The following is a 17,336-nucleotide window of genomic DNA, read 5'->3' as shown; positions in this document are numbered from 1 at the left end:
GACTCTTGTCTAACTCATCATCTCTTAAAGCTTATAATCATATTTCAAATGTGGAAGTTTCTACACTCTGTTGATGTGAATGTATGCTTTTGGATTGTACTCACCTGAACCCGTAATCCCTCACCTGCTGTCAGGTGAGCAGTGCGGCATCAGCGCTGAGGCACATCAGCCAAAAGCTCCTGGTTACAGACGCATCACTGACACTGCGTTAGCCTTGTCTTTGTGTGCAGCTAACCCAGTGTGTTCATGTCGAGCACTGCATTGCTTGGCGTGTTTGCTGTTTGCTGTCATTCCCACAGAGCTCTGACAGGATTGTTTTCAACTTGTTGGACATGAGAAAACAAACAGTTGGGTTTGTTGTGGTGCTAAATTTCAAACAGTCGTTTCTTTGTTTTTTATTTCCATAACACCACAGTATTACACAGTAATCAGCTTTTCATGATCAGATTAAACCACTTTCACCTGCACATTATAATCTCAGATACTTTATCTTTGACCGCATGCACCCATTAAAAAAATCAGTTTAGATTATCATAACACGAGCTTTGCATAAGTAATGACCCCCTGGAAAGAAATCACACCAAGCCCAACAGGTAACATTCACGTAAAAGCACAGATTTGTCATTTCCTCATCAACATAACGAACCAGTGAACTCCAGTCAATTTAAATGATGTGAGTGATGGACTAATTCATCCGGCTGATATCCAGCGTTTTGAGACTGGCCGACATCCACGCCCTGCAGCACACCTGCAGACCAAAAATGTCTGCAGGTGTGTCGTCCTTTTGCGCGTCCCCGCACTCCTTTAAACAGAAGTGCAATCTGAAATCTACAGCAAAACCCCACGTGCTTTTCTTTTGTACGAAATCATAGAAAATTTGAAGATGACGAAATGTTACTGCAGACAATAACATCAGTGTCAAACAACATTTCAGCAAATTTTGTTCATTCGCAGGGGCTGCACTTTTCTCACATGTGAAAACGATTATCGGCGTTACATTTCGGCCGTCTTCAGCGTCAGCAATATCAGTCGACCACTAACTGAAACAAACACTGGGAAGACTCCAGTAAATTAAATTTAAATATTTAATTTAAATATTTAAATATTTGTCTCCAAAACAAGTTGAAGAGATGAAATCCCATGAATAACGCAGCACACCAGAGTGTTCTGTACAAAGACTGAAACAAGACAGTGTTCTTTGAAATCCTGGAGGAGTTTGAGCTCGCGGTGACTGCACAGCGAGGACAATACAGCACAAGTCAACACAGCACAACAGGGCAGAACTGATTTCACAGCAGCCTCGTGTCGAGGTCGGCCGCTTCGTGCACATCATGCCTGAGTAAACAGCCGCCCCAGCGACGAGCAGCAGAAAAGCCAACCCACGGAACAAATCTAAAAAGGAGTAAAACGAAACTGAGCCCTCGTGCGTGAGCCGTCGTCCCGTCAGCTGCATTCACTTCTTCTGCCGGTAGTTGCTGTAATTGCTGCAGGCCTTCTGCATGTCTGTTAGGAAAGCCGGGACCCCGGTCTGTACAAGAAAAACACACAAAGAGCGTCAGTCAGCGGGCGTCATGGACACATGCGCCAAGAAGACCCACCCAGGAGGAGAGCAGCTGTGGCCACCAGGCCGCAAACACATCTGCTAACAATAATGACGGAGCACCAGGAAGCAGGCGGAGGATGGACGGAGCCGAGGCCTGCGAGCGAGGGAACCCTTTCAACGAAGTCTTGAAAAGACCGCGGCGGAGGCCTGTTTGAGGGGGCCGACATAAAACACTTCCACACGCCAGGGAAACTTTCATGAGTCTGAATACATTATATTGTTTCAATACCTGAAACTGATTTTTCACTGTCACTTCATTTCAAAGCTTAACTTTATCAACAACGAAGACCACAGAAAGACGACACCGTCAGCGCCTCGCTTTCACTCTGCTCTTCTGTCTGCCGCAGGGTAGGATTTTTCCTGGATCAACGAAGGCTCGATTTCCAACACGAAAGGAGCACATCTGCCATTGCGCAACCAGAACAGGAAGAGGCCTGGCTTTGCCCGGTAGCTAACCCCGGGTAACGGTGGAGTATCTGTGGAAACTCTACCCTGCACAAGTAAAGGAACCCAAGTGACGGCGGAGGTGGAGGAGGACAGTGACAGAAACGGAAGGTAAAACAGGATCGAACGGAGGTGCGTTCACTGGATGGAGAGAGCGTCGGTGTTGTCAAAGTCGAGAGGGTTGAAAACCGACGACGTGTCGGTTTCTTTCTACGAGATCACTGACAAAACCTGCCTGCCCAACAAAGGGATCCAACCCGCTTTAGATCAGTTTCTGGTTCCGTTTGGGATCCTTACGGTTGCTTCTTGCTTTAGACGGTAGCCCGGCTGCTGATCTCCTGGAAGTTAGAAAATGACTTTTCAAATTCATTTTTTTCCTGCTATTTCAGTCACCTGACAAGACAAAGAGAAAGCTGTGAACGGTCAGAGTCGGGCTGCAGGTGACGTGGCTTGACGAGGAGGATAAAAACGTGGCTGCAGTCCTGTTGTTGTGTTTGCAGTCTCAGTCTCGCAGAGCTTCAACCTCATGGGCTGTCGTGTTTGTCCTTCTCTTGTGCAGCTGAGGAAGAATAATCCCCTCAGGCAGCCATTCAGATCACTCGGATCCCCTCCTCGGCTGAGGAATGTCTCCAGATGAAGCTGCTTTACATAAACTGAACTCATTTCACTCTCCTGTAAATCATGCAGAGGTTTGGGTTTGCTGCTCACTCTGTTGTTAATTTACTTCCTGAACAGGAGAATAAGACCCAAATCTGCGCTCTTAATGTTTCGGTTCCTTTATGGCACACAGATGTTCTGTTTTTGTCTTCCTTCTCTGTAAAACAGTAAAAGTTCTACGCAGTTATTGTTTGTACGTCATACAGGAAAACGGAGCTTTGAGCATAACGAGCGCACACTCACCTTTGCTGCCCAGTTCACCAGCCAGGTGGGGATCATACCGCCGGGGTTGTCGAAGTAATTCATGAACACTGAAACGAAACACAGCGTTGGTTTGTGATGCAACAGTTGGTCGCTAATGAACCAGTCAAGTTTGGTAAGTAGATAACTTCAGTGTGATCTTCGCTTCGGATCGGCGGGCGCGTCGTTGCTTTCGCTCTTCGGCGCCGTACGTACCTTTGGTTCCACAGGCTCCGTCGCTCTCCAGGGCGACGCTCTGCTTGTAGTCTTTGACCCGCAGCACCCCGCTCTTCTCTGCACACGGCGTCTCCGGAGAACTTTTGGCCATGATCACCCAGATCTTCCTGCCGTCCACATCCAGGTCTCTCCGCTCCCTCACGTACACGTACTGAGGTTCGAGCTGTTAGGGAAGACTGTCTCTGCTGTAAGCCACACCTGATGCTCACGGGGGAAACCTTTTAGAAGGATACGTCTCGGTTCGACAACGGAAAGGGGTATTTTACTTCCCAGTAGATTGCAGTCTGTCCGTCGAAGTCCTTCTCATAGAGCTCTGAATAAAGCAAATAAAAACATTAAATATGTCAGCTGCAGGTGGATGATCCCCTTCAAGGTGGTTTTAATGGTAATGGACTCTACGGTAAGGAAAGAAAAGGGAAACAAAACTGAGAAACACTTCAAATACTGAAAGTTAGTTAAATTAGAAACTACTGTGGCTCCCCCTGTAGGCCAAAGTTGTTTTGGTGAAATAAAATTATTGGTGACCCACATCAATTAGATTAGATTAGAAAGACTTTAAATAATCTCAGTCACTACAAGCTGCGACCGCAGACATATTTTATGACTATTTAGAAGACGTGACAAGACATCTCAAAGATAATCTTCAGGCATGTCTGACCTGAAACTTGATTAGACTAAAACTAACTGCAAAACAACATTTGAGTAAATCATGCCAGTTAGCTTAGCATAATGCTACACGTCCCGCTAATGCTAATCTACATGAACTTTACTCGCTCTGCTCGAGGTGTCCCCTCAGCAGCTTCAGTGGTGGTCTGTGGGGCAAATGCTTTTTGGGCCACAGGGGAATAAACTCCATACTTTGGAGGGAAAAAACTACATCAGCTAATACTAAAAAATTTTAACTAAGTAGCGTGTGTGATTCAAGCTGAAGTTCAGCCAGCTACACTACGGGACGTGGCTACAGACTACAGCAACAACACATTACCTGTAGGTTACTGTAGGAGTGCAGGCAGTCAAGGATAAAAGATTTAAAAGGGTTACTTCAGTGTATAAAAGCTTTTCTGTGCACAGAAAATTACTTCAAGACAAAAGAACAAAGAGGCGCGTGAGGCGGCTTTGACAACAGACGGCTACATGTGTGCTACAGCCAACAACAAACGAGTCATTTAATCACAGAGCACAAGTCATGACACTAATGTGAATATGGAGGGATGAGGGAGAGCTGATCTGGAACAGCGAGAGTCTCGCCTTACGGTGGGGGGGGGGGGGGGTTGTTTTTGGTTTTTGGGGTTTTTTTTTACCTTTTGCATATTTATCCCAATCTTTCCGATACGCCAAGTCCATGTAGACATCTGCACACAGCTCTGGAGTGCAGGTGGTGAGCACACCAGAGACTTTGTACTCATAAAGTCCAGTTTCCTGAAAACAGCACATGAAAGTTCTCTCTTCCGAATGCAGGCTGCATGCCACACCCACAGTATGTATGTAGCTAATCCCAAACCACACAGCTGTGATTAGAGCCAGTCTGTGCAACACACTTTCTCACTCTGAGCCAGGAAGTGTGTGGGATTTGATACAGAAACACAGAAAACACGTCTAAGGACACAGAATGCAATACAACTGACAAAGTGCATGTTTAGTCACTGATTTCATGGCCGACTGTGAGCCTATAAGAAGAGGAGGGAAAGACACACCAAACTCCATTCACAAAAATACCTTTTTTTTAAAGAAATAATGAAAAAGAAGATCTACATAATATGATTATTGGGAGTTAATTATACAAGATTGTCTGCAACAGTATAGGTGTATTAAATTAAATTTTTGCTCATATTTTTTTTCTTTTTTTAGAATGAATGGGACTTCAGAAATACAACACATTCAAAGGTGCCCACAGAATCACATGACTCATTTGTCGCAGTCATTTTACACTTACTAATATTTTGGTTTTGTAGAATTCAAGAGCAGTGAGACAACCGTGAGGATTAATGCATTCAGTTAAACTTCAGTTTGACTTGTTTAATTTTTGTTCACTTGTCAAAATGAATTAAAGGTTCATTCCTTGGTGGGTCAGCTATACGCCGATTCCAAGAGCGGATTGTTCAGAAGTCAATAATGTATAAACAAACAGGTTCGACGAGGTATACATTTATGTCCAGAGGAGAGGCAGTATTATTAACAGATTTGTAAAGGGAGTTTGGTTTGACTGCTACAACCGGTTTGAGAATCCAACAGCTCTCACTCAGTTTCCGGATATTTCCCCATTTGGCCGCTAGGACATCACCGCTGATGTGTTTATTCATGTTAAACTAATTATATTAACGATAACAATCTCACATCATTTTTTGAAAAGACAGGAAATCGGCGATGACACCGACGCTCCAGGCTCCATAGCGGAGTCCCAAACCGATTCAGACTAATTCACTGAGTCAGTCACTTAGCAGTCGTCTTTCCGCTTGTGAAGGCAGCACTTTCATTATTTTTTTGTACCTTGTCATAAAGCCGGTAGATTTTGACTCCCATCGTCTCGGTGAAGAGCTCCCATCCTCCCTCCAGCTGCAGCTCGTCCAGCTCCCTCCACGCAGCCTGAAACTCCTCATCTGTAAACGGCAGCGACATGACGGCTCCTCTCACGGCTCCTGTCAGAGAGCGCAGAGGCGTGAACACCGAGCTTCCTTTTCACACCCTTCACAATAAGAGTTAATCATTGACGTGTGCGCAGTCATTTTGCAGCGTAACAGTCCGAGTATACACAGACTAGTACGAGGATATTTTTTATTATTTTGTTTGCAGTATGGTATTTTATACTGCACTTTACTTGTGTACTGTTGGCGCATTTTTACGGTTTGGTATTGTTGCATAAAGTACATGAAGGATCTACATAACTTCACCACTGATGGTAGTTCACAAACCAAATATCCTCTCTGTCAAACACAATCAAAAATCTGTATAAAATTTTAAGTTGCACTTAATTTTATGTTGCACACAGATACTAAATGATGATGACCGTCAACCCAATCCCAATCTTTAATGTTCATGATAACCCTTACTTTTCTGTCAAAAATCCCTCCTCTGGTTTATTACAAAATAAATGCATCCAAAAAAGCTTGATGTAAACGTAACGGTCACTGCACCGTCATGCACTCGTCTCTGCGTTGTGTATTTGTTTGAGTGAAAAGCCGACTCAGTGAATTGGGTTCAACTCGCCATTTATTGCCCATAACCTGGGAAAACAGGAGCAAAAATGTCTCACAGGCAGGACTGTAATAAACTCCGCGACGAACATGCACACATGGACAGCATGGAGCAAACTGGCAGCAGTAGTGGGGTGTCCCCTGCCAAGTTGGCAGGGGCTCCACAGGTGCACCAATCCACACCGTCCGTGGGGAACCAACAACTGGCACACACAGCCACAACCATATCCCGATGGCAAGTGGAACAACAATAACGCCAAGGGAAGTTATTACCACGTTACATAAACGCATCAAACTCTGGCAGCGAGGGGAGATTTATTTTGAAACAAACCGGAAATGTGATTTCCCCGTAGTTTCAGCGCTTCACAGTCCCGTCATCGATGCTTGAAATAGTAGCTCTCAATGGGGATGGCAGTCGGGAACCTGAGGACTTCACTGGGAGACGGAGTCCACTTCTCAGAGGGGACGGAGTCAGGTTCCGGCCTCGGGCAGAGAGACGCTCTTTGTTGTTTTCTCCAGCTGTACAGAAGAAGATAATGTTCACTTTGAATCAGGTGTGACTGCACGGTTCAGGAGCCGGTGGGTTGAGTGCGGCAGAGGAGCCCTTTGGAGACGACATGGCAGGCGGCTGTGAGGTGAAGTAACTCGTCCTGTGTCCGCGCGGAGCTCTGAGGAGCACGTTGTACCTCTGCAGGTAACACGCTGGTGTTTGGGCTTAGAGCTGATGCTTTCACAGGCTGCACACACGGTCAGTTTAGATGGTGGGGGGTTGCACATTAATTTGGAGAGAATTTACAAGACTTTTCAAAATAAGAACTTTAGCCTGGTGGTCAGCTAGAGCAGCCAAAACGGGCAGTAAAGGTGCGTGTAACACACCTGTAAAGACAGTGGAATCATGGATGTTATGTGGACTGTTGAAGAAACCATTCAGCCCTCGTCCGCTGCTCTTTCACAGCTTTCTTCTGTATTTTCTTTAAATGTTCACAGACACAAATTCCTTCTCTTTTCCAAATAAAGAGAATAAGTTCTTTGGGTGTAATTAAGTTCAGTAATGAATAAAAGTGACTTCACTCTGCCAGATTCTTCTTCTTCTCCTCCTCCTAGAAAGAGAAAATCTCCTCTGAAGGCAGATTTAACCATCACACACCTTTTTTAACTGGCAACCCTTCGAACACAAAAAGTCCAGTGCTAAAGTGTGAAAAGCCTAAACATGACTTCATGCAGCAGAAATGTTTCTTCGTTTTCTTTTTTTGGTAAACATTTTCAGGAACTAAGAATTACTGTGTTATTATTGATTAACCTGGTAATTATATTCTTAATTATCCAGATGTTAAAAAAGTGAAAAATGCAAAGTCATTTCATTTTAAACGTCTCATTCGACCAGCAGATCAAACCGAAAGAGATTCAGTCGACAGTCTGAGGAAAAGCATCAAACCGTCACAATAAAACAAACTGCTCATCTGTTACTTTTGCTATCTGCTTCACTGAAGTTCAGCGCCAGATATTTTACTGTTAATGTAGACCTACTGTAGGCATGATGAGGACTTTAAGTGTGTTTTCATGCTAATACTTTGACACTTTTGCTTTTACGTGAAAATTTAAAGGCAGCACAGAGTACTTCTTCACTGGTGTATTGTCAGTTTTACTAAAGTACAGGATCTGAGTGTTCCCCCAGTCTGGGATCTGCTGGTCTGGAGCCTGTCCGACCTTTGAACCACCTTCCACAGTTCTACAGGGAGAGAAATGCTTTCATTTTAATTAAAAAGACTGAGCAGCGAGTGTTTGTGGGATGGAAAGTCCAGCCGACTCTGTCTGGCCCACTTATTGTCCCTCACAGAAGGAGGAGGAGGAGGAGGAGGAAGAGCGAGTGCTTGTGAAATTGCTGGTGATTTCGAAGCTCCTCGCATTTCACGGAGCAGTTTGTAATGTCATATCCTGCGCTCTCCAGGGAATGTCTCAGCTCGTGCTGGGCTGAGCGGCCCCCTCGTCATTCGGGCAGCCTCCTCGGTCAGGGTCGGGGTTGTGCAAAGAGGTTACGCGAAGGCAGCGCCGGGACGTGTGAATTGTGAAACGTGGTGTTGAATTCTAACAAAAAGCATCTGCGAGCTCTGGAAAACAGTGTCCGGTATTGAGCAACATGTTTAATGAATAAATGCTTTCTTTCTCCTCACAGGCCGGGAGACCCTAGCGAGGAAACGAGGTAAAAGGGCAGGAACCATCTGTGATTGGTTAACAGGAGGCTCCTTGGTCCTGCGATGCCAGAACAAGCTAATAAGGACGCCATGAGAACGCCAGCGACTCCAGAGAAGGCCAACAACGAGCGCCCCGCAGCCCCCTGCACGACGGTAAACATCCCTCTGGTCAACGAGGTCCAGCTGACTGCAGCCACCGGCGGGACGGAGCTCTCCTGCTATCGCTGCACCGTCCCGTTCGGCGTTGTGGTCCTCATCGCCGGCATCGTTGTCACCGCCGTGGCTTACAGCTTCAACTCGCACGGGTCGACCATCTCCTACTTCGGCCTGGTGCTCCTCTCGGCCGGACTGTTGCTCTTAGCCTCCAGCGTCGTCTGCTGGAAGATGAGACTGGAGAGGAAGAAGGAGCGGCGGCGGGAGAGTCAAACCGCCCTGGTCGCCAACCAAAGAAGTATTTTCACCTGACACGTATCCTGGTTTTCTGAGTGGCAAAAGGCCCGATTTTGAGGTTGAGTCGGAGGACCCAGCTGTGGACAGATGTTGTTCAGCACGTGTTAGATTTCCGACCTGTAAAACCGCAGACTCTCGAGGCCCAGAACTTAAAGCTTTGAAGACTCTGTGAGGGATTTATTTGTCAAACAGACGTCGAGCATCTGGCGAGCTGGGAACGCAGCCAAAAGGAGCGAATCACAATTAAGATGAATTACCACTGTGCGAAGCGATGTGGAGGAAGTCTCCCATTAATCTGCTGTTGGATGTGGCGGCTTTGATTGTAACGGGAGGGATTGTGGTTTGAAAAGACCAGGAAGGGAGAGGGAAACTGGAAAATCCAGGACAATGATTCACTCAATTTACTGCGCTTTGGCCTGGACATATAAAGTCTTCATCTCACGGGGGAGCATGATGAATGGCTTGTTATGGAAGTATGGTACTTGATATGAGGACTGTGTTTATCTAATTAGGTGGCACATAGAGAGACTATTTAACCTTACATGTATATTCTCTTTAAGCACTTTGATAGCCGTAATATTCAATATTAAACAACTAATATTAAATAAAATAAGTGATATGTCCAGACTCATCAAGCCTTTGCTTATTATGGCAACTTTTCGAACATAAGAATTCATATTGTGTACTTCCATACAGTATAAAAATATTAAATGTAGCCTATGTTTTGATGTAATCGTTTGCATGTGTTAACTGTTACCACCAGGACGTCATGAGGTTTAATAAACTCACGTAATAATCTGGGAAGAACGAGTTTCTTTGTGCATCAGGACCCAGTTGATCCTAATGAAGAGCTGATGGATCAACAATCAGAATCAGATCAATGGTACTCTCATGTTGAGCTGGAGCCAGGACGACCTTAGCTTAGCTTAGCTTAGCTTAGCATCATGCTGATGGTAAAGTTTCTTTGGTCCACAAACCGTTTCTGGAGATTCACAGTAAAACAGCACTGCGGCCTTCTGCTAAACAACCGAACAAGCTGACGACTAGTTTTGAAACATAGAAAAATCACCTGATCCGGTCATGAACTCAGGTTGTAGTTTTGGAAGAAACCTGGCAACCTAACTGCGACAGCAAGACTCGACAAAGCTTTGCACACGACTGCATAACTTTCTTATAACTTTTGTGAACGGATCAAACAAACCAGATGTAACCTGCTAATGAGAGATCTGGACTTGCTGTTTCCTGCTTCCAGTGTTTATGCTAAGCTAAGCTAAAAGCACTTCCTGACTCTGTACGTAACAGACGGGTGAAGCTGATGCCGATGCTGAGGAAGGATTTTTTTCCCCAAATATTTCACTTTTCTGTTTAAAAATTCTCAAACAAAAGTGTCTCTGCCAAAATTAAGCCTGATACACTGAACGTAAAGAAACATTTTTTGACATGGATTCCTTAAATCTGATTTCTGAAGAATTGTGGCTGAGTGGAACATAACACAGTAGACCAAAATGTGAAGTCGCAGCCGCCGCTTTAAGGTGACCGATTGAGCTCGCTGACACTTACTGTTCACATTCTCATTGCTGTTGTTGGCCCACTCGTAGACCAATCCTGATTCAGAATCGTTCAGGCTTTTTCTGTTTACACTAAAGCTGCCTCTTGATGAGTTGACGTCAGTGTTTATGAAACAGTTTATGGGTTGGACGAGTGATGAGTTATTACATTAACACTCAGCTCTTTGCTTTCGGCGCTGAATTGAAGGAAATGTTTCTTTCTCTCCTGACGTACGAGGGTGTGCCTGAGTCTCCACACACAAATATACACACTCCCTCCTGTTGATTACTTCAAATAAGCAAACTCTAATGCGACGGGAAAAAAATGCTTTGAGTTGTCAAATGAATATGCTTCATAAATGTCTAACATTTGTTCAAAGGTCACAAGAGTCCATCTGCGATTTCAGCACAATGAAAGTAAAGAGCCACAACATTTCTTTCCAGGACGATTGTTCCCATTCGGCCCCGGTTTAACCAGCAGACGTATTCGTCTTTATCGGTCGTCAGTGTGTCAGATTAGGTGCTCAGAGACACAAATTCTTGCCTGAGACATGGCAGACGACATGCATGACCAATCATATGTCACGTTGGTTGGGGGCGACGGGGGCCACCTCAGAACCACATCAGTCCTTTTGGTTTTCCCTGTTTGTGCACTGAGGAGCTTTCTGTGCTCCTGAAGTCTGTCTGATGAGGCGGAGGAAGATTCTGATCCTGGATGCTGCTTTGGTTTTTACCTCCACCGTGACACACACACGCACACACATTTGCACGCCATCCCCTGTGTGTGACACAGCGCTTCCTTTCCCAGGCTCCCCGTGAGATTTCTGGGCTCAGCCATTCATGCGCACAGCGAAGGAGCAGCCATTGGAAGCAATCGGGACAATTCGGGGCTTCGGTATCTCGACACGTTTCGACATGCAGCCAGAGCCCGGAATCGAATCGCTCACCCTCTGATTGGTGGACGAGACACTCGACTACCTGAGTCGCCGCCGACCCACTCAGGAAAGTGGCTGAATTGCACTACTTGTGGGAAGGAATGATCACATTGATTGATTCTTTTTTAGATGTTTCTCAAAGCTCCTGAAAGACAAGTAAATGGAGCTCGTAATAAGTTTTGTTTTGTTTTGCTTTTTTGTTTTTAAATGTCAACAATCAGCCCTCAATACTAATTTAGTGTGCACAGTTAGACACACCACATGAGTCCATTTCCAGTCTGGAGCTTGTTTTACCACCTTTGAGTTGCACCCCCTTCAGAACGCGTTGTGACTGTGCTAATTAAATGCATCTACTGTACCGTCTAAACAATCAGCAAATCTCATTTGTCTGCACTCAGCAGAGATAATTAAACATCTCAGGATATAAATTCCCTGTGCCAAAAGGAAGTCGAACTCCCCTGTTTGACCCTGTCAGGTTTAAAATAGCCTGGACGTGGAAGCGTATTTATAGGCAGCATTTGCGTTGCTATGCGTCCCTGTGACACCAGACACTACAACTAAATGGTTTTCTTGCGTCAGAGGAGAACCTCCGACACACTTTGTCACTTTTGGGAGATCACCACTTCGCACACACACACACACACACACACACACACACACACACACACACTATATCAGCCATAGGCCTCCGAGATCAGATCAGTAACACATTTATGGGACGGATGACACAGCGAGGCTTGTCAGGTTGGGTGGAGGGCAGACCGAAGCTGGAAAAACGGGTGACTCGATCCGAGGTCTGACAGGTGTTCTCCGCCAGCGTCTTTAGCCTGTTTACACACTGCTGGCACCTCGTGCAGGGACTGTGTGCGTCACTTTTTGTGGCCCACGTGGTTGTCATTCCACTCTGCGCTGCGTTGCCAGGTTAGTTTATCGATAAACACAAACGGAGAGATACGACCTCAGCAGGGAGTTAAGTTTTCTTAAGACGAGGGAGGAGACAAGGAGGAAAACTAGCAAAGGGACTACATGAGATGTAAGGCCGCTATGATGGGCCTCAGCACACACAAGCATATCTCCAAGGAGACAGTCGGAATCATTCGCAAGAGCCAGTTTTCTGAGAAACACATTGTTGGAGGGCCCTCTCTTTTATTCTGGCCCCTCACCCCAAGTGGCCCCAGTACAACTGCACCACCTGCACTGTCTGCATTCACACCCCCGAGGGCCTATTAGAGAAGGATAGGGAGTGTAAAGTAATAAGGAAAGACAGAGAGGAAATAATGAGGAAAGAAAAGGGCAGGAAAGAAGACAGGAAGCACAAAAAGAAGGACATAAACGAAGGAGAGGAGAAGGAAAGAAGGAAAAGAATAATAATTAATGAATGAAGTCACCAGAAGGAAGGAAGGAAGAAAAGAAAGGAGTCTGGGAAACCTGAGAAGGAAGTGAATGACGACAGAGATCAAGGTATGAAAGAGGCCAGAAGGAAGGAAGAAACAGAAGGAAGAGTAACTGGGAGAAATATAAGGAATAAGAAGAAAGACATGTAACTGAAGCACAACAGTTCAAACTGAGGCCTTCAGCTGAATGTGGTGTATTTAAAAGTAAATACACATTTACTCTCCTGCCAAACACAGAACAAGCTCAAGTCTGAAATTCCAGACTTCAACACAACCGATTGCACATTGTTCAAGTCCAACACAATTAAACATAATGAGCTCAGCGTTACAGGGAACCTGGTCCGGTCTAAAAAACCAGCTGTGCAGCCGGAGCCTGAACAGGCTGAAACAGACCCGAGCTGACGGCTACCCGACGAGCAGCCGGCTGGGCTGAAGTCACATTCTGGAACAACCTGGAACACGGAGAAGCCAAATATTTTGTTTTATTTGACCTGGCTCAGGTCATCTGATTGTTAACATTATTGCTCGGTGCTCTGTCGCTGCAGAAGGAAACAAATACTGTGCTGATAAGATCTGTTCCAAGAAAAGGCCAGAGCTGAGGTCATGCTCTGTGCTGCGAGAGCACAGATAAACCTTGTGGGTGTCAGGACACGGCAGATCAAAACTACAACTCAACTCAGGTGATTTTAGGCACTAATCATCACTGAATCGCCGCCGCAGCGTTGGCAGTTTAGCATGTAGCATGTGTGTTAGCATGCTATATTTACTGCTTAGCACAGAGTACAACAGTGCGGGGTGACACGGTATAAGCTGTGAGAAAGTCCAGCTCAGGTGGAGGATGGGTCAAACAAGCACAAGACTTTCACCAAGTAGACTGATGAACGGCGAGTCGAACCACGATCATTTCCGAATCTTAACCGGGTAGCTTTGTTGCTATATCCTCACCAAAGTGTGGCAATTTCAATGAGCAATAACAATGTGTTACAAAAATGACTAAGAAGATAATAAGAAGGACTGGTGTATCACCTGCACACAGTTTGAGGGTGTAGAAGGGTCCAAGTTGTACTCAGATGAGACCGGGTTGGACGGCGCAGGAAGAAAACTCACAAGACAAGCTAGAGAAATCTGTTGATGCTGTAACTGTGTAACCTGCTTCAGCAGCTGTGCCGAGGCCACAGCGAGAACACTTTGGGTTGTGGGTCTGCCCTGAGGTCTGCGCTCATGGACAACAGCTGTACTGTTGTGGGTGTGTCTGCTGTTTGAGAGGACACCACCCACTGGAAGGAAGTGGAACTCCAGTGTGAGACCTGGACATAAAGGTGAGCCAAGCTGTATCTGTGAAATGTCCCTCAGTCTCACGCACCGGCTCAGCTCCTTCCTGCCCAGCAAGGCGTGTCTGCTTCGTGATCTCTTGTTTTGTTTTGAGGGAACCGAAGCTGTCAGATGATGTGAGGGTTATGACTGATGTAATAAAGAAAACAACAGAAGTCATCCTGAAAGCATCAGCTCTGTGTGTTGTTCAAGAAAATCGTGGCTACAAACAGACAATTCATACTGTGCTAGAAATTTATGTGCATGTAAAGTCTGCCTTGTTAAGACCATGTGGACGTTTGCACTCAAGCTTTTCGGTCAGAAAGTCTTTGGTCTTTAGATTTTATTATATTATTATTTTCATTTCATCATTTTATTTAAAATAAGCCACAGTTTGATCAGGTTTAGGAGACAAAACGCGAAGAGCAATGACCACAGAAAATAGAAAATATCTCTGTTCCAATTAATGAAAAGAACTTTTTAGATGAAGTTAATTTAACTTGTCTGTGTAAAGTGAGGCGAAGAGACGACCCAATGGGAGCCGATGACAGTCGGCGTCAGGCACACAACACGTCACAGCGTGATGCAAGACGCTGGATTGTATGGGGTCTGGGTGGGGTTGGGGTTAGCCTTTAGCTGATGAATTGACAATGAAAACATCACCGCCATCTGTGGACACAATCTGCCTCAGGTTTGTAAGAAACGTTTAGTCCGTTGTGGATTGCTGGCTTTTTGACACACCTTTTCCAAAGGGCGTTCATGGAAGAACCTCTTGGTTTAACACGAACAGAGCCAGCTGTATTTTATTGTACTGTGTGCTCTCTCTTTGATTCTTTCATGTGCTGCCAATGTGTTGGCTGCCCACAGTCCCACAGGTGCTGCCGGCTCGGTTCGTCCTCGTTTCATCACATAATAAAGAGAAAGCTCTTCCTGAACACTTCCTCCCATTTTCACAGCAAATCCCACTTCAACACGACTGTGGTGACTGCAGAAAAGACTCCTTCAAAGAACTTATCATTCTTACGAAAAGTGAAAACACAAGAGGCGTCCAACACCCTCTTAAACCTTAGACTATCACTTTCTGTTATTAAAAATAGTTGTGATCTTGATTTTGAATCATAGAATTGTTGTTAACATTATTATTATTGTCAGTAGTGACAATAATAAGAGAAGAGCTGTTTTGGTTGAACTTATTATTTTAAAATCAGACTAACACAGGAAAATCTAATGTACTACTACGTTTACATGCTGTTGCACGTTGCTGATTTGTCAGGACTGCATTTCTGTCGAAGCAGAACACAGTAACGCGGCTTTAAACTTTTATTTGCAGCTGTAATTTGTATTGCTGGATCAAAATTGTCTGCGATGTGTCAACAGGCCACTACATCGTGACACTTTGTCAGCCAGTAAACTTTGAATTTGTTTTGATGCAAACAGACAGAAGTGAGAGGGTTTCTCTCATTTAATCTATAATGTGGTTCACGAAAGTGGTTGCCAACCTGAATGGATCACCAATCAGCCTCCATTTCCCGTGAGATTTCCTACCCAGTGGCAGACAGAACTGCACAGCGAATGTGAGGTTAAGGAGGAACCAACCGCATCGTGCAGTCAACGCTCACTTTATTGTGATGCGTTAAAGCAAACTGCCCGTCTGTTGTCCGTCTCTGAAGAAAACACACAGATTCACGGCTTCAGCTGTCCGATTTCATTTCAGTTTATTTAACTGATCAGAGAAGCTGCTCACACCCACGATCAGCGAGCTCACAGACTGCTGAGGCAGCACGTTAACTTTCAAATATATTGCTTTGCTGTCGGCGCTTTTATTCTTTATTACTTTCTTGTCCCTTTCCTGTTGTTTCTATAGTGACCTGTCACTCCCTAATTAAACCCAGGGGTGTGATACTGTCAGAAATACATAAAGCCACTATGACGCACATTTTACCCATCTCTGATTTACAGTTTTTTCACATGAAGTAGTAAAAAATTGGGTGTATTTCTTTTTAAGACAACAGAATGCCACATCTGAATCCTCTTTCTACTAATTTGAAGTTTGTGGTCAAAAGCAGAAGAGGAAGAAGAAAGAGACAGAACAAAAGGAAAGTTAACACCCTGTTGTTGATCCCATCGTGCACCAAGAATGATTACGTCCATATGTGTGGGGGAAAAATCCTGACCAGTTGTTTGACTTTTCCCTGGACTGTGATGGGTATGGCCTGCTCTGACGCACATGCATTGCAAAAGACGGGGAAAAAGCATAAACGTCGTCAACGGGTCAGCCTCCCGTTCATCCTCCCACCGTACAGCAGTGATTAGACACCACAGATGGCTGAGAGGCTCCTTCGAAGGCCTGTTTTTATAAAGGAGAGAGAGAGAGAGAAGAAACAGAAAAACCAGGAGGAGCTGTTTCCAATTTGTGGCTTGTGATTCACAGATTTGCTCCCGCTCGGCTGACGTCGCTGGTCTGCTACATGGAAGTCTGAAGAGAGCAATTAGTAAGCACAAACTGTGTCAGCGGTCACGTATGATGTGAGGACAGGTCAGCATTAATCCTGGTCCCTGACCCCGCGTCAGTCCCCGCTGTCCACTGCTGAAGCAGCCACGAGAACAAGCGGCTCCAGAAAGTGGTCTAAGTGAGATCTCAGAGGGGCCACGATCGGGACTCGAATCTCAACACGTGTGCTGAGCCCGGCAGGAGGACAACAAACTCCAGCTGCTCGTCACAGCTGTGGAACGATTCAGTCACACTTCGGGTGAAAAGCACAAAGTCTCAGTCGAAGCACCAAAATCTTCTTTTACACCAGTGAAACACCAGTAAAGGTCCTACGTTGAAGAGGGCAGATAGGTAGAAGATGGACGTTAAGTGATTTTATGACACAAATAAGACATCCATTGGTTCACTGATAATGAACAGAGCTGGTAGTTTGGAATCCTGTGCTTTTACTGCAAGAGAGAGTCTGGAAAACTAAAACTAAAATAAATGTCTGTTTAAGACAAGAAAAACGTCTTAATTTATCTATTTGGTGTTTCAAGGACAACCTTGGCAACCACAAGCTCCCCCCGTCTGTAAATTCAGTGGATAATTTGAAGGGCTCAGGGAGGAAATGAGAAGGTGTGCCTGACATGTCCGCCGAGGTC

At 45.2% G+C, this 17,336-nt stretch overlaps 2 protein-coding genes across 3 annotated transcripts; one reads left to right on the top strand and one right to left on the bottom strand.

The window, feature by feature from the left end:
• Nucleotides 1-382: 382 nt before the first annotated feature.
• LOC124072697 (phosphatidylcholine transfer protein) lies at nucleotides 383-14,093 on the bottom strand. Its single transcript, XM_046414291.1, has 7 exons — nucleotides 13,917-14,093; nucleotides 5,669-5,817; nucleotides 4,483-4,600; nucleotides 3,415-3,494; nucleotides 3,161-3,332; nucleotides 2,948-3,015; nucleotides 383-1,528 (listed from the first exon to the last, which is right to left on the bottom strand). The coding sequence occupies exons 2-7, from the start codon at nucleotides 5,795-5,797 to the stop codon at nucleotides 1,454-1,456; spliced, it is 642 nt and encodes a 213-aa protein (XP_046270247.1). The 5' UTR covers nucleotides 5,798-5,817; nucleotides 13,917-14,093; the 3' UTR covers nucleotides 383-1,453.
• Nucleotides 6,709-9,818, top strand: tmem100a (transmembrane protein 100a). Of its 2 annotated transcripts, none has more exons than XM_046414293.1 (2): nucleotides 6,709-7,007; nucleotides 8,546-9,818. In XM_046414293.1, exon 2 carries the CDS (start codon nucleotides 8,628-8,630, stop codon nucleotides 9,027-9,029), a length of 402 nt encoding a protein of 133 aa, XP_046270249.1. In that variant the 5' UTR covers nucleotides 6,709-7,007; nucleotides 8,546-8,627; the 3' UTR covers nucleotides 9,030-9,818. The 2 variants fall into 2 exon arrangements, with proteins under 2 accessions (XP_046270249.1, XP_046270248.1); XM_046414292.1 differs by having other exon boundaries at nucleotides 6,713-7,066.
• Nucleotides 14,094-17,336: the final 3,243 nt, after the last annotated feature.

Source organism: Scatophagus argus, chromosome 16 (assembly GCF_020382885.2).
Source record: "Scatophagus argus isolate fScaArg1 chromosome 16, fScaArg1.pri, whole genome shotgun sequence".
In the NCBI taxonomy this organism is placed as follows: Eukaryota; Metazoa; Chordata; class Actinopteri; family Scatophagidae; genus Scatophagus; species Scatophagus argus.
This window is presented reverse-complemented; position numbering and strand designations above follow the sequence as displayed.

Coding starts and splice junctions, on each gene's coding strand:
- LOC124072697 (XM_046414291.1), bottom strand. CDS start 5,797: ATGTCGCTGCCGTTTACAGATGAGGAGTTTCAGGCTGCGTGGAGGGAG. Junction 3,495..4,482: donor TTGGGATAAATATGCAAAAG/GTAAAAAAAAAC, acceptor TGCTTTATTCAG/AGCTCTATGAGAAGGACTTC. Junction 1,529..2,947: donor TGGTGAACTGGGCAGCAAAG/GTGAGTGTGCGC, acceptor TTTCTTGTACAG/ACCGGGGTCCCGGCTTTCCT.
- tmem100a (XM_046414293.1), top strand. CDS start 8,628: ATGCCAGAACAAGCTAATAAGGACGCCATGAGAACGCCAGCGACTCCA.